The sequence below is a fragment of the Brassica napus genome, chromosome C6 (genome assembly GCF_020379485.1).
Source record: "Brassica napus cultivar Da-Ae chromosome C6, Da-Ae, whole genome shotgun sequence".
In the NCBI taxonomy this organism is placed as follows: Eukaryota; Viridiplantae; Streptophyta; class Magnoliopsida; order Brassicales; family Brassicaceae; genus Brassica; species Brassica napus.
The window spans coordinates 10,429,455-10,446,459 of record NC_063449.1 but is presented as its reverse complement, the minus strand read 5'-3'; the positions used below and the strand labels follow the sequence as shown (position 1 = coordinate 10,446,459).

Here is a 17,005-nt window from a genome sequence, read left to right as displayed (position 1 = left end):
ATTTGTTTACTATTGACTCTCCATAAGTGATTTCATTTTCTACATCTATAAAATTGTGTTTTCGTCCTCGTTTCTGTTTCATTGATATGAATTTAGTTTTTTTTTAACTTCTTCTATGAATTCGGTGAATTACATAAGTGTCAATTTAAAAAGATGGACATGTGTAAAAATTAGTTTCATTCCAGATACATATCTAAGAATAAAATTTTTAAAGAAAAAATCACTGGGAAACTCTATTTACAGGTTAGTGGTCAAATCTAATATATCAAACTGATATACAATATAAGTGCAGACTCAAAATATAAATGGTTGTCTAGTATTTATTCTAGAATAACAAAACAAATTACTTATTTTATTAACCTATGCTTTTGAGATTTAGTTACTTAAGAGTATACCGGTAAAAAATATATATATATAATACTTTATCATTCTATTATATGTAAACTATGTATAAACAAATAACTACTTGATTTATTAAATGATAAAACAGAAAACTTATAATAAATAGTTCAAATCTCTCATTCTTACAATGATAATAGCTGGATAGTATATTAGGGAGAAACAAATATTAGACAAATGATCAAATCTCTCATTCTTCGAACAAACTCAAGAGGTGATTGGAGTCTTGTCATGATATTTCATTAAAAGCTTTTTAGGAATAAAAATCAAGACTAAATTATTTAATCTGAACGAAATAAAAATATAGTGCTTCCATTATTAAAAATTACTTCGATTTTAAGAAGTATATTTCTGCGATTGTTAGGATCAAATAATATATTAAAACCTCTTATTTAAAAAATAATTTGTATACATAAAAATATATACATTAGAGTAAGCACATAAATCAAAACCAATACCTTTTGTTAATTTACAATCATGTTTTTGGTAAATAAATAAAAACAATCATTTTATTTACTTTATATGATATATAAAATTTAGTGATATTGATATAGATGCATATAGTATATAGTATATATTAATATAAATATTTATTATTGACAGTTCCAACTCATATGATTTTATTAACATTTGTATATTTTCTAGGAACAAAAGTTTAAACTGTTAATCACAAAAAATTTAATTTTTGATTTTTCAAGATAAATTTTAAAATTAAAATACTATGATCTCGATAAATTTATCACTGCAAATTTTGAAATTAACATATTTTATATAGTATCTAATTTATTTTAAATGATATTAATATATATATATATATATATATATATATATATATATAAATATCTATTAATGAGACTTCATATTCATATGATTTATGATCATTTGTATCTTGATTGAATAAAAACAAGTTAAACATTTGATCACAAAATTTTCAATATGAGACTTTTACCATTTTTAATAATTTATAGCCGTTTTAAAAAATTCAAAATATAACATATAAGAAAAAATCTAATATTTTTTTATTATATACTTAATGTGAGTTTTTAATTTCCTTTAATAATATAAAATTTAGAAGAAAAGAGATATGATACAAAATTGTTATCAAATATGTCTTGTTCATAATCATTAATTATCAAATATATATTAATCATATTAGGTAATTCCATAGCTTTTATTTAAAAAATAAAAAATAAATTTGATAGTTAGTTTAATAAAAACTATAATATATATTTATATGGATCAACTTATTTTTCTAAGGATTCTGAGAATTATCCCCGTGATGACATGTGGCTATGAAAACATGTTCTAATGCATTTTGAGTAATATCTGAATCCGAACGGGCAATATCTGAACCCGAATGGATATCCGAAGATAACCAAACATATGTATACTTAATTCTATATTTCTAGTTTATCTCTCTCATTTTATTCAAAATATTTATATTCAAAATATTTATATTAATGATTTTTATTTCTAAAAATTAGATAATATACATATAATTAGGACAAAATCATTTTCTACTCACTTAAAAACATATCAAGTTATTGTTTCTTGCATTAACAAAAGTTGCATCTAAAATTTCAAAACAATAACTAAATTAGTGTCTTTATATTTTTAAAGTCTTATCTCCAAACCTATTAATAGTTTAATCTTTTGAAAATTAAAAAAAAAAATAGTTAAGTTAAAATATATTTTAAATACAAAAAAAAACTTAAATTTATTCAAATTTAAATATCCGAACCCGACCCAAAATATCCGAACCCGAACATAAATATCCAAACCCGACTCGAAGTGTAGAAATATCCGAACGGGTTCTATACCGTTATACTGAAATATCTGATACAAACCCGAACGTGTATCCGAACGCACACCCCTATGAAATATGATCATTTGTATCTTGCTTGAACAAAAAAAAGTTAAACCATTGATTACAAAATTTTTAGTGTGAGATTTTTACCTTTTTTAGTAATTTATAGTCGTTCTTAAAAATTCAAAATATAACATATAAGAAAAAAATTAATTGTTTTTGTTATATGGTTAATGTGATTGTTTAATTTCTTTTAATATTATAAAATTAAACAAAAAAGAGAGAGCTTAGAATTTTTTATCAAATATGTAATATTCATAATCATTAATTTATCATATATATGTTAGCCATATTAGGTAATTTCGTAGCTTTTATTTAAGGAAAGAAAAAATATTCTTTTGTACACTATTAATTAATTTGATAGTTAGTTTAATAAAAGTATAGTATATGTTTATATGGACCAACTTATTTTTCTAACAATTCTAAAAATCATTCTCGTGATGATCCGTAGCTACGAAAACATGTTGTATATTAATGCTTCGGGATTAATATACAAGGGATTGTAAGCATGTCCCAAAGTAGGTATTCACACGTGACAAAATCGATACATATCTCAGACCAAGGTTTGTCTACGTCCATACATAAACAAATATCTCCATGTCTGAAAACAAATCGAATCAGTAAGTGTCTTTCCACGAAATATATATATTCTATCCACTTCATATCCGTCACGCCGAGATCCAATCTAAATATGATATTGCAAAAATCATAGTTGGTTGTGGTTTGTGAATATGACTTTTAAAAAATTGATTCTCCTTAATATAAGTTCAACTGCAAACAGTCTAACATTATTAACAGAAATAGATTATTATAAATTATTATATTATAAATTGTTCATTATAATGTTTGTGAATTAACTAATACGAATATCATTATCTCAAAATAATAACATGTACCTAGAATGACGTATATCATCTATACGTGTAATGCAATTAATAAGACTCATTTCATTGATATTCATGTAAAAACATATATCATTATCTAATAATTCATTAATAAAATATTAACATTTATTTGTTATTATCTTTCTATTGGTAACATTAGTTACGATGATTTAGCACAAGATTAATATTACTTGATGGCATAGTTCCTCTTTTCTTACATTCATGCGATGTTTTTCACTGTTGACAAAGCTCAGAAAACACTGAAAACATAACTAACATAAAAGAAATTTCGTGATGTTAGCAATTATTTAACAATAACCATCAAGCAACTTATTAGTACTTCATTGTTGATTCTCATGATGTATGTAATATTAATTTTTTTACAAAGGTTATGCCCACGTACGCGGGCAAGGGCAATACATCAGGGGTTATACGTATATAAAATAAGTAGTTATCCCATTCCCATTTAAGATCACCCATACATAAACCATCCAATTAACAGTTGACAAATGAGATACAATTTAATCAATATATATCGCTAGCTTTCGCTATGTTTTAATTATGTTATTTTATCAGCTTACCGTTGAGTATTTCTCCGGTTGTAATCCATCGACCGTTTAATTTAAATATAAGTATTTGTTGTTAAAAAAAAGATACAATTTAATTTATATATATGTAAGTTGTCATCCCACCTAAGATCATACCATTATATAAATCATATGATGCATCAAGTAAACATCTGACGATGGAAATACAAATTATTTAACAAATATATTTTCTTTATATCTAGAAATGTATTAGTATGTTGTTTAAAACTTAGTATAATGAAGTTGATGATTGCTTCAAGGGACTATAAATAGCCGGCATGGCCGCCGGAGATCATCCACCAAGTTACGATTCCCAATTTTTCCGGCGCCAGAGTTACAACGTCGATAAGATGCAATCATCATCTTCGTAGAAGCCTCTAATTCTTTCCTCTCATCCATCAAAATCTGACTTTCTCTACACTCTTTGCTACAAAATCCCAAGTCTCCTCTGTTTTCACCAAACAAATAAAAAAAATCTTTAGATTATCAATGGGTTTACATAGTCTGATCAATCATGATAAAGGTTAGAGAAATTCGTACTTGTACATGTAAACATCTTTGTCTTGAGCGAATTGTTTCAAACACAGATGACATGTTTTGAGAAAGCAGAGCTCCGAGATGTTTGGAATGGACCGATTTGGTCTCAGTGAAGATTTGATGACTATGTTGTTTAGCTTTTCTTTAGAATCAGTTGTCACAAGTTGCAATCCAACAGAGACTTTCGTCATTCTCTCTATCTCTAGTTACAGAAAGGAGAAGGAAGAAAGAGATATGAAGTGGGAGATGAACTAGAATTTAGAAAATATATAAAAGAGGAAAGTGACTTTACAGACTGTACTGTTTATAGAGTAATGTGTCTTTTTATGTCTCACTTAAAACGTGGTATTTAACTATTTTTCCGACGTGGACCTTTTTCTTCTCGGAAATTACTATTTCTAGTGTTTGCTATCTATGTTTTTTTTTTTTTGACTAAAGTTTGCTATCTATGTTATTATAAAAATATATAGCAAATAACATACACTCATATACCCTAGTTGAAAATAAATTGAATACACAACTATCATCTATATATTAATTGAGCAACATTTGAAAAGATGTAACTTCAATTTTGTAATAATTTAAAAAGATCTCTCGCTTATGTATCAATCAATTAGGTAGTTAATTAGTCTTACGCGTCAGCTTCACATTGAAATTGAAAAACATGTTGGTCCAATTCAATTTTTATATCTCATTAGAAACATTTAATACCAACTATATGATATCATATGATATTAAGTAAAAGCAAGGTGACTATTTATTATATATTATTTCTTTAAATAAAACTTACGGAATTACCTAATGTGATTATGATATATATAGTAATTAATGATTTTAAATAATGAAAATTTACTAATAATATGTATGTTTTCTATCATTTTTTTAATTTTTTACTGTTAAAATAAATTACACAATTACATTGTTATATATTAAAATTTTAGTTTTTTTTATATATGTTGTATTTTGAATTTTTCAAAACCAGTATAAATTACTAAAACTGTTAAAAGTCTCACATAAACTTTTGTGATCAATGTTTAAATTTTTTTCTATAATAAGATACAATGGTAATAAAATCATATAAATAAATAATTTTATTTTAATAGGTTTTTATGTTAATATATATATATATATATATATATATACTTCATATCGTTTAAATTTAATTATATATCATATATGATAGATAATATTGATTGTTTTGATTTATTTATTCTAAAATGATTGAGAATAAACGAGCGGTCATTTGATTTATATGTGCAAGCCAATTTATTACATAATAGTAACTGATTTCTTAGTTATTTAATATATAATTATTATTTTATTATTTCACAATATGTAGAAAAATATAAAATAAGTATTTATTCTGTACAAGGCGCAGATCTTAACCTAAGCATGTATCTTTTTAATAATTTTGAATCTTAAACATTTTCTAAATCTCAGACCAAAATAAAAGAAAGAAATGAAAATAAACTCAAAAATCAATATTTATATCGAGCAATAACCAAAACGACACAAAAAGGAAAAAAATATCGAAAGATAGATAGGATTGGCACGTGAACGTAAATTTTTCATAACCATAATTAACTTTTAAATTGCTAAATCATGATATAAAACCGGGCTGACATAGTTTCATTGTAACCAAATAGTAGAAATGAGATTCTTCGTCCTAAACGTTAGGTTTTTATGCGATAAATAATTTTTTGACCTAAAATATTTTAAAAATTGGAATCAGTTCATTAGTAAACAAATTATGTAATTAAAAAAAGGTTTTAAAAAATTGTTTAAGAGCCAAATATATTAATTCAATCAATAATATAATTTTTTTCCATACGATATTTCTTAAATAATTTTCATATAAATTTACCCTGCGCAAGTCGCATGTCTTATCCTAGTTTTGTGTTATATTCAAAATTCCAAATTAACACCAATGATTTTTTAGTTTAGCACGACTACTAAAATCAATTTTTTGTTAAAAAAAAAAGACTAGTAAAAGCAAAACTATTGATTTTGTAATTCAGAAAACGTGTTTTGTGAATCGTACATCTAGGCTTTGCCGTAACTTACAACCCGAGCACTAAAACAATAATTACAATCTTTATTTCAGTCACGTTTCTCATGCTTTCTTTCTCAAAACAGTCATATCATATAATAATGTTTATGTTACATGTAACACATTATAGGGTCATCTACCACTTCACTACAACAATAGTTGGTAAACATCCATTGTGTATCAATCACTTCTGTTCAACTTTTAAAATAAGCTAATAAGAAGCCAACTGATTCTATAAAGAATACACTTTTATATCAGTTTTGAGTGAAGATTACAAGTCACAATCTCTCTGTCACACCAAAACCTTCTACATAAGCAGTAGAATCAGAGACAAGCTTATGTCTATGTATAGCCAAAAAAATTGGTGTTCTAATTTTTATACAAAGAAATGAAAGTTCCCAGACGAGCTTTTACTTACAAGTAAAGCTGAATTAGCTCATCACTAACTACAGAGGGAGTGAGAACACCAAGATCAGTGAATAGCATAGTCAAGTACTGAGGTGGAGTGTAGTCTCTCGCAGATCTTTCTACCTCAACCTTAGGAGGAACAGGAACACCAAAATCAACAGGTCTCAAGGCCGGTTCCAAGTCCTTTTGATCCAACGGGTAGAGGCGTGCAAACTGCAAGAAAACAACAACTTAGATGATGAATCACATTCAAAAAATGTTAAAGCTTTGAGGTGTTATACCTTGTAACTCTCTGCAGCTACATAGACTGGTTTGTTCATAGTGTGTGCAACGAGAGCGATTTGGTAAGTACCCATCATGTTAATCACCCCGCCACTTTCAACTACTCCGTCGGCTCCAAAAATCACCATGTCTACTTCATCCATGCTATAGGCCACAGCTGAATCAATCAGAAGCTTCACTGGAACATCTAGCTTTGCAAGCTCTTTAGCTAACAGTACACCTGTTTTGTCTGGCCTTCCCTCTGGACGAATCCAAATGAGATGATCAGAAAATGACAGAGCGGATCAATCTCAAAGTTTTAAAGAAGGCACCTACCTGTGCACAAAACTCGAAAGAGTTTCTTGTTCTGAGCTGCTGTCTTTAGTATTTCAAGAACAACTCTGGAGAAGCCATGAACCAGTATAGTACACCCATCAAATATGAAATCTTGACTAAGTACTGCAATAATCTTCCGGGCCTGGAGACGAAACAAAAATGCAGTTCCCGTTAAAACTCTCCTTCTGTTTTTTTTTCACCAATACATCTAATCTTTTCTATAGTAAACCACTGACCTTGTAAGATATTTCTCCGAACTTCTCAGCACGTCCAAGTACGCGGGCTTTTGCTGCATTGAAATCTTCAAATTCTAAGGCAGATGTTCGAGTCACGTAGCGCATGAATAGATCACATCCCGCTGTTAAGGATATAGAAGTTGTGTCCCATGACTGAAAAAGTGAAGATAAAACATACATGTTTAGAGTTCAACGAACCTTCTACTGTGCAAAATCACTTGAAAGCTACAAGATGAGCGAGCAGGACTCAGATATAGAAATCCACATTTCCAAAGAGGATATAGCCTCGCAGAAGAAGTAACTACAACCAGAAACTCGCAGAAAGAAATGACAAGAAGAAGAATTCACAACTCTACAAGATCACATCTAACATACACGCCACACGCTAAACTCGAAGCTAAGTTTCAAAACATTTATAAAAGATTATCATACATCTGTAGAGTTCAACGAACCTTCTACCATGAAAAAAGCCTCGCAGAAGAAGTAAATTACAACAAGAAACTAGCAGAACCCAATGCCAAGAAGAAGAATTCAAAAAAAAACGCCACAAGTTCTCATACAGCAGCAGTGCAATGCCACGATCACATCTACCATTTACGCCACAAGCTAAACACTCGAAGCTAAGTTGCAAAACATTTCAATGAACCTTCTACTATAAAATAAGACTTGAAAGTTAGGAGATGGAGCAGGACTCAGGTATAAAATTTGCATCTCCGAAGAGGATATAGCCTCGCAGAAGAAGTAAATTACAACCACAAACTCCCAGAACGAAATGCCAAGAAGAAGAATGCACAACTCTACAAGTTCTAATACAAGCTCAATGCAATGCCACAATCACATCTAACATTTACAGGTTCAAGATTAGAGATTAGAGATTAAAGCTTTCTTGATAAAGACTCAAAGCTAAGTTGATCCTAGTAGCAGAATCGTTAAAGATTAAAGCTTTCTTGATAAATAATACGCAGTGCAATGCCCCGCCCACATCTACCATATAAGCCACAAGCTAAAACCTAAGTTATCAACAGAGGGCACTGAAGCAAAACACTCAAAGTTAAGTTGCAAACCTTATAGCATATTCCTTAAAGATTCTTTTTTTTTTTTTTAACATTCGTTAAAGATTCTTACTTTCAATGTATCCGAAGCTTTCTTGAGTTCGATCTCGAGCTCCATCATCGTAGTCGCCTCGCTAGCCCTAATAACCGCCGCAAGAGCCCGAATCGCCGCAACCGCCTCCGCCAAATCAGGCTGCTGCCTCCAGTTGTCGAACTCCTCAATCACGCTAAACGGTCTTCTTCCCGCGACGGGAGAATCCTTGTCGGGGTAGCGAACCACGGCGGCTTGTGCCTGCTCTAGCCAATCGCTCGTCACGATCCCGTGGTGCTTCGCTCGCGTTTGGTAGTAAGCCGAAACAGGATTAGGGTTAGGGTTTACCTCCGCCATCGAATCGGAGAGTGGAGGAGGAGAATCGAGGGAGGGAGTTAGAGAGATTGGTTTGTTGTTGTGGTGCTTGTCGAGGACGAACGACGCCGATCTTCTCCACATCGTCGTGAATGAGAATTCGATTTCGAGCGAGCGAGAGAGAGAGAGAGAGACTCAGAGGGGCTTTGTAGTGACTCTTCTTTAAACGTAATTGATTTTAAACAGTATATATATCCTGGCTCCCTCAATATTTGTGTATCTTCGTTTACTGCTCTAGATTTACAAAATGAATCAATCTCACCCACAAAGGAGCCCACAAAGCGGAACAATACCAAAACCCCTGCACTCTCTGGGCTCCCACACTCCATTCCCTCGACCTCCTCGTGAAGGGGACGTGAACCACAGATCAGCCTCAACAGCCTCAAAACAAAGATCAGGGGAAGGTAGTATAAATTCTCAAGAGAGAAGGTCAGCTCTCGAACGGTTTTCACTACCAAAAGAAAGGGTATCTCTGCTCCAGGATGGTGCTCCAAATGCGGAATCTGGCAGACTTCAAGAGGTCCCAATACAACAGTTGGAAGAGGTGCTACCGCTGCCCCATTCGGGAGGAAGTAACCTGCCTTCTAGCTCAAGAAATCCAATTAGGACAAGTGAAGAATTTGATCCAACCCAAGATAGATCTCCCATCCGGACCCTCAGTGAGGATAGGGTACATGTCTTGCTCAGACGGGGACCGCTGTTCCCAGATGACGAAGATGATCAGCAAGACTTAGGTCCTAAGACAGAAAAAGAACTAGCATCCTCTTCTCCTCCGAAACCACCGCTGGCTAATAAGCGGGGCCCTCGAAGCCCGCCTCAGTGAGTTGCTGTAAAAAGAAGAAGAGTCACAAAGACACAGAGCTCTCCCAAAAGAAGAGGGACTACAGAGACAAGGAAGAGTAAAACGGCTCAGCCGCGAACCTCAGGAGGACAACCGCGAGTAAACATCATTCCAGCATCGAGGAAGAAGGGAACGGATTTTTGGTCCGGTCCACTTCTTCTTCCTTAGTCAATCTGAGCTGGAACTGTCAGGATATTGGGAGCGACCTGACAGTTCATCGACTCCGAGAGTTTCGCACAAAAAACTCTCTGGAGATCATGTTTCTGATGGAGACAAAACAGAAAGATGAAGAGATCTACAAGATGTATAAGGGGATAGCATTTACAAACCACTATACTGTACCGCCCGAGGGACTCAGCGGAGGCTTGGCTCTCTCCTGGAAAGATACAGTTCAGATCGAAATCTTGTTCTCTTCAGCAAATTTAATTGTAATTGATACAAAAATTGTGTTCAATGGAAAAACCTTTTTTGTGTCATACATCTATGGAGCTCCAAATAAGGAAGATCGACCAAAGTTCTGGGAAACCTTGACAGATATAGGAGCACAACGGACCGCACCATGACTACTCACGGGAGACTTTAATGACTTGCTTGACAACTCGGAGAAAATAGGCAGTCCGTTGAGATGGGAAGGCTCCTTTTTATCCTTCCGGAACTTTGTGTCCCTAAATGGCTTATGGGATTTGCAATTCTCGGGTAACTCCCTTTCATGGTGAGGAACCATATATACACACTTCATCCAATCTAGACTAGATAGAGCAATGGAAAATATTGAATGGATGGAGATGTTCCCAGCGGCCAGAAGTGAATACTTGAGGTTTGAAGGTTCGGATCATCGCCCGCTGTTAACCCACTTTGACCAACACCTCAAGAAGAAAAAAGGCTTGTTTCGGTATGATCGAAGACTGAGTGAGAAACCGGAAGTACGCGAACTAGTGGAAACAACCTGGAACTCCTCTAGTACTGACTCAGTCTTGACAAAGATCAGTCGGGTACATCGTAACCTGATTGAATGGGCGAAGATACAGACAGCCGCAGCAAAAGAACATTTACTCTCCCACTAGACGCTATTGGAACACGAGATGTCTAACAGCAACCCCAACACTGAACGTATCGAGGAATTGAATGCGATCTTAAAGAAAACTTATGCGGAGGATGAAGAGTTCTGGCGCCAATGGAGTCGCATCCAATGGCTAAATGGAGGCAACAGAAACTCGACCTTCTTCCACGCGGTTACTAGAGGACGCAGAGCCTGCAACAAATTTTTGATAATTGAAAATGAGGCAGGGCAAGCTTTCTTCGAGGAGAATCACATAGTCCAGACCTTTGTTCAGTTCTACCATCAGTTGTTTACCTCCGGGAACACATATGCGAGATCGGTGGTAGAAGAAGCTCTCTCACCAAAGGTTACTACTATGATGAATGAGGATCTAACAAAAATCCCAGATATGGAAGAAGTTCGAGCAGCAGTATTCTCAATACACCCGGGGAAGGCACCAGGGCCAGATGGCTTCTCGGCCGGATTCTATCAAACGTTTTGGGACGTAATTGCTGCTGACATTTTCCGAGACGTCAAGGCCTTCTTTGAAACAGGTCAGCTGAACCCCCGACAGAACGAGACTCACCTTAGGCTCATTCCAAAGACTATGGGAGCAAAGGAGGTATCGGACTACAGACCCATTGCACTATGAAATACACTTTACAAGATAATTGCGAAGACCCTATCTAGACGACTCCAGTCACTCCTACACTCTCTGATCTCGCCATCTCAATCAGCATTTGTTCCCGGGTGGGCGATATCAGATAACGTGTTAATCACGCATGAGATACTCCATTTTTTGAGAAAATCAGGAGCAAGGAAATGTGTGGCCATGGCTGTCAAGACTGACATGAGCAAGGCGTATGATAGGATCGAGTGGAGCTTTCTACGAGAGGTACTGAGCAGATTGGGCTTCCATGACACGATAATCTCTTGGCTAATGGAATGCATCTCCTCGGTGTCGTACTCTTTCCTGATAAATGGAGGACCGCAAGGAACCATTAAGCCCTCGAGAGGCCTCCGACAAGGTGACCCACTCTCACCGTACATGTTCATCCTATGTACGGAGGTCCTCTCAGGACTATGTCGACAGGCGCAAGCCAAAGGAACCTTACCGGGAGTAAAAGTAGGACGACACTGCCCACCCATAAACCATCTCCTCTTCGCGGATGATACCATGTTTTTTGGGAAATCAAATGCCGCTAGCTGTTCAGCTCTACTCTCTATTCTACAGAAGTATGAGATGGCTTCCAGACAGTGCATAAACCGTGGGAAGTCTGCTATAACCTTCTCATCCAAAACCTCTCAAGAATGCAAAACGAGAGTGAAAGCTGAACTCGATATAAAACAAGAAGGGGGAATAGGGAAGTACCTCAGTTTGTCGGAGCATTTCGGAAGAAAGAAACGGAAAATTTTCTCAAGCATTGTTGATCGTATCAGATAAAAAGCTCAAGGTTGGACAGCGAGATACCTCTCGGAGCAGGGAAGATGGTGTTGTTGAAGGCGGTGTTGGCAGAGATGCCTAACTATGCCATGTCGTGTTTCAAACTTCCGAAATCACTATGAAAGCAAATCCAATCCGTGCTCACAAGATTTTGGTGGGATGTCAAGCCGGAGATTAGGAAAATGTGTTGGATCTCTTGGGATAAGCTTACTCTCCCGAAGAGCGCGGGTAGTCTTCGATTTATAGAAATTGAAGAGTTTAATGATGCTCTCTTGGCAAAGCACACATGGAGACTGCTGAAAGACCCTTCCTCCCTGCTGGGACAAACCCTCTTGAACAAGTACTGTTGCTATGAAGATTTGCTCACGGTATCAGCCCCAAGCTCTGCCTCGCACAGCTGGAGAGGGATATTAGCATGTAGAGAGATCATAAGGAAGGGAATGGGTTGGGTAGTAGGAGATGGAGAAACTATCAAGATATGGAGGGAAGACTGGCTATCTACGGAGGAGCAAGCACGCCCTGTTGGACCCCCAACTCTCTCATCACAAAACCTGACAATCAATGAGCTATTCCGGAGGCACTCGACGGAATGGAATTTAGAGAAAATCAAACTCCACTTACCTTAGTATGAGGGAGAGATACTAAAACTGGTGCCTAGTTCACTTGCGATGAAGGATGAAAGGGTCTGGCTCCCTGAAAAATCTTGTGAATATACCACACAATCGGGCTATGCACTGGCGAAGATGAACAAGGGTAATAATATTGATTCTTTCAACTGGAAAAAATGCGTGTGGAATGTCAAGTGCTCGCCCAAACTGCAGCACTTTCTGTGGAAAGTAAAATCAAATGCACTTGCCGTGGGTGAGACACTAATCAAGCGTGGGATCCAAATTGAGGGTAAATGTAAGAGGTGTGGAGCTAGGGAATCAATACTTCATGTGATGGTATCATGCCCCTATGCACAAAGAGTGTGGAAACTAGCACCAATCTTAACACCTCCCAGTACCAGTAGTGATGCATCTATGGCGGAGATACTACAAGCATGCACTAGGATGATCAATCTACTACCCACAGGTCTGGTAACTCCCCTGTACCCATGGATTTTATGGGTCTTATGGACTAGTAGGAACCAGTTAATGTTCGAAGATAAGCCTTTCTCGGAAACAGAGACGGTGCTCAAGGCAATAAAGGCGGCTGTGGAATGGCAGGAGGCGACCAAACTCCTAACCGCAACCAAGCTCCCTACCAAGAAACCAAACTCTGTCGTTGTAGTATAGTGGTAAGTATTCCCGCCTGTCACGCGGGTGACCCGGGTTCGATCCCCGGCAACGACGTCAATTTGATGTTAGGAGTTTTCAATGCTCCTAAGACAAATGTTGTAGTATAGTGAATGTCGAACCAGTTCTGAGGGATATCAAAGCACCGAGAATGCAAGTACTCACTTAATCTAAGTGCAACCAATGATTTAGATGAGTTTTAAGCTATGACTAAAACTAAAAAGCAATAACAGAATGATACTTTCTTGACTAATGGAAAAGAGAACTCATAGGCATAGGGATTAGACCTTGGGTGATCAAGTTTTGAACTAAGAATGACAAACGATCAATCAAACTATCAACCTTAAGCTTAGACACAATCTTAAACAAACTCTATGTCTAGATGAATGTTCATTTACTAACATACCTCAAACATCAAATGTCTTTGGTTGAATAATATGAAAGCAATCATTACTAACAAGTCTATTGGCTATCTTAACACCTTTAACAACAAATGTCTTTGGTAAAGTATGTTAAAAGCTTAGGAGAGTTGTCTCAGGCATTTCATCAAACACCTTGTGGGTGGGAAATGCCTAAAGATTAACTTTTGAGTGGCCAACTCAGAAGATGCATTATTACTACTCTACTAGCAAGGAACAAGAATGATCTACACTAAAACATCCTAGACTAACCTAATCACTCTTAATCTCCCTAACCCATGAATTCAAAAGGTAATTACTCACTAATCTCCATGATTCCTCTTAAACCCATATTGGATTTCAGATTAATCATGTAGAGAAAATGATAAGAAATCAACAAGAACACAAGAACATAACAATCAAAATCCAAGAGATAAACTTCTCAAGAGAGTTTTTGTGTATTTCTCAATAGATCAAAAGATAATCTGCTTGCCGGCTACCAAAGATGTTTAAAACATAGGTTTTCGAAATGTAAAACGTGCATAATGAAATGACCAAAAGGGCCTTAAGTAAAATAGAAATCGACCCAATAATAGACGCGGAGCGACCTCGGCATGTCGCTCCGACAAGTCGCTCCGGCCTTCGGAAGCGACCTCAGTGGGTCGCTCTGCGAGGTCGCTCCGGGCTTCGCTTCGTGTCGTCTCGCCATAGAGACGCGAGCGACCTCGGGGTGTCGCTTTGGGAGGTCGCTCCGAGAGGGGTGTGAGATGCGAGCGACCTCGGTGCGTCGCTCTGGGAAAGTCGCTCTGGGCCTCCAACGGGATGAATATGGCGAGCGACTTCACGGGGTCGCTCCAGCTAGGTCGCTCTGAGAGGTGCTTTGGAGCGACCTCATGACGTCGCTGCGGAACCTCGCTCCCATCCTCTGCTCGTCCAATGATCACCTATTTCACCTCCTTTGAGCTCCAAATGCATCCAAATGCCCCAAGAACTCCATGTGGCACTCCAACACCTGATAAAGACTCATGTATGAAAAATGTAACCTAAACATGGCTAAATCCTAGTCTATATGATCAAAATGCACATGGACGAATGGATAAGATAATGGAAATATGCAAGATATCAACTGTCCACTTATGAACTTAGATCCGCAGATACCAGCGAAAGCCTCAGCACTGTATACGGATGCGGCTTGGAACAACACATCACTGGCAGGAGGACTAGGATGGGTAAGCACAAAAGCTGACGGCTCGGTTCTGTTCAAAGGAACTGAGGATCGTCGAAATGTAGCTTCAGCGCTCCTGGCAGAAGCGATGGCTCTAAAAACAGCACTCTCGGAAGCTGTCTCTCATTGTATAACAGACATAATATGTTTCTCAGATTCTAAGTGTCTAATTGACCTCATCACAGGAAAGAAAACTGTGGTGGCTCTGCAAGGATTACTCCATGACCTCGGCGTGTTGAGTGACTCTTGTAAATCTATCTCCTTTTGTTTTATCCCTCGGGGCCGCAATAAAGTCGCAGACTCTCTTGCTAAAAATGCCATGTTTCATATGTCTAACAACCCGTGTGGAGTTAGCCACTCTGTTGTAAACTCTGTTACTTAAGTTGAAATGAAGTAGGCTTGGCCAAGAAAAGAATCAATCTTACCCAAATATAATAACCACAATTTACTTCTCTTTTTTCTTTATAATAAAATTGATTTTTAATTCAGTGTGCATCTTTCTAACTTGCTCTGATGTCAAATATTGCAAGTTTGAGTTTAAGTTTTTCAGTTAAAGATGAGTGGATATCTGATGCTTATATTTAACTCTTCTTAGATATATTGGCCCTTGAATGTTTGTGTACTTTCATTTACAGCACTACATTTACAAAGTGAATCGATCTCACTCCCAAAAGAGCACAATTTACATTTAAGAAGACCATAAGCATTGTCCGGTTGAGTTGCATCCTTCGCAAATAATCCAAAACTTTGTTGAAATTCAAACAAGACTTCTCCGTATAAGTCCATAAGGTACACTTCACCACAGCTCTTGGAATCATAGTTATCCACTTGATAGATTAAGTTTCCTTTGGAATCATAAACTGTGCAGCCTTTGCTATGGTACACCAGTGATCTCATCCAAATCGTGAAACTCTCTTGCTCCGTCGTCACGTACGGCGAGCTCTTGACTTCTCCGACGCCGGAGTCTACCGGTACTGCTTGGACAGGATGAATCTGCACCATGTTTCTCAGCTGGACAAACCTAGATACTGTCGTTGCTAAGTATTTGTATGTTTTGAAAAACTTCTATATTGATAATATGTGTCCTCTTCGTATATATACTGTCTACTTTATCATATAAAAAGGATGAGTCTCTGGTTATGATTAAAAAAGGATATATACAAAAAAAAAGAATATATACGAAGGTTACATCCACATGTTCAATGTGAGATACAACCAAAAATATGATAAACTATAATTTAACGACGTTAACTAATTAAAATATCTATAACAATAAAGGGGAGTTTTCTCACCTCATGCAGCCACGTCACCCTATAGAGTGAGGCATTTCGCGACACGTCTCAATCTTCCATTGGCTGAAGGGTGTTTTTAACTTGGTCTTCGGCTTCGATTTGGGCTTGCTTTTTATTTGTTGTTTTCTGAGTTAGGCTTGAATTTTATTTTTATGAAATTCGTGAGGCTTTAGTAAGTTGCCCAGTTTGAATAGGTATAGCGTCTTCTTGCGTTACCTATTACGATGATCTGCATTTAAGGCCTAAGGTTATCCGCCACAACCATCAAATTCGTTGAGGATGAAGCGAGTTCTAGGGTTGTTCGAGTTCAGCAAGATGACCAGAGAAGGAGAGGGAGGAGCGAGAGAAGATCGGGTTCGGTTCGAGTGACCAGGTTGAGAAAGCTGTGATGAACCTGGTGGGCTCAAATGGATCTTCCTCGTCGACCGGAGACGGTTGCGGCGGCGTATGGAGATCGGAAGTGACG

At 36.3% G+C, this 17,005-nt stretch overlaps 4 protein-coding genes and 1 non-coding gene across 5 annotated transcripts; 3 read left to right on the top strand and 2 right to left on the bottom strand.

The window, feature by feature from the left end:
• Positions 1 to 3,836: 3,836 nt before the first annotated feature.
• LOC111213993 (FCS-Like Zinc finger 17) lies at positions 3,837 to 4,563 on the bottom strand. The gene is made up of 2 exons (XM_022715836.2): positions 4,278 to 4,563; positions 3,837 to 4,185 (listed from the first exon to the last, which is right to left on the bottom strand). The coding sequence occupies exons 1-2, from the start codon at positions 4,463 to 4,465 to the stop codon at positions 3,993 to 3,995; spliced, it is 381 nt and encodes a 126-aa protein (XP_022571557.1). The 5' UTR covers positions 4,466 to 4,563; the 3' UTR covers positions 3,837 to 3,992.
• A 1,991-nt stretch (positions 4,564 to 6,554) lies between these two features.
• Positions 6,555 to 9,208, bottom strand: LOC106436456 (translation initiation factor eIF-2B subunit alpha). The gene is made up of 5 exons (XM_013877423.3): positions 8,691 to 9,208; positions 7,566 to 7,718; positions 7,330 to 7,471; positions 7,014 to 7,255; positions 6,555 to 6,945 (listed from the first exon to the last, which is right to left on the bottom strand). The coding sequence occupies exons 1-5, from the start codon at positions 9,105 to 9,107 to the stop codon at positions 6,739 to 6,741; spliced, it is 1,161 nt and encodes a 386-aa protein (XP_013732877.1). The 5' UTR covers positions 9,108 to 9,208; the 3' UTR covers positions 6,555 to 6,738.
• A 3,321-nt stretch (positions 9,209 to 12,529) lies between these two features.
• LOC106436461 (uncharacterized mitochondrial protein AtMg00310-like) lies at positions 12,530 to 12,973 on the top strand. The gene has a single exon (XM_013877425.1). The coding sequence runs from the start codon at positions 12,530 to 12,532 to the stop codon at positions 12,971 to 12,973; it is 444 nt and encodes a 147-aa protein (XP_013732879.1).
• Positions 12,974 to 13,609: 636 nt separating this feature from the next.
• Positions 13,610 to 13,681, top strand: TRNAD-GUC. The gene has a single exon. It is a non-coding gene; the product is annotated as a tRNA-Asp (tRNA).
• A 1,453-nt stretch (positions 13,682 to 15,134) lies between these two features.
• Positions 15,135 to 15,629, top strand: LOC106436459. The gene has a single exon (XM_013877424.1). The coding sequence runs from the start codon at positions 15,135 to 15,137 to the stop codon at positions 15,627 to 15,629; it is 495 nt and encodes a 164-aa protein (XP_013732878.1).
• The last annotated feature ends 1,376 nt before the right edge of the window (positions 15,630 to 17,005 follow it).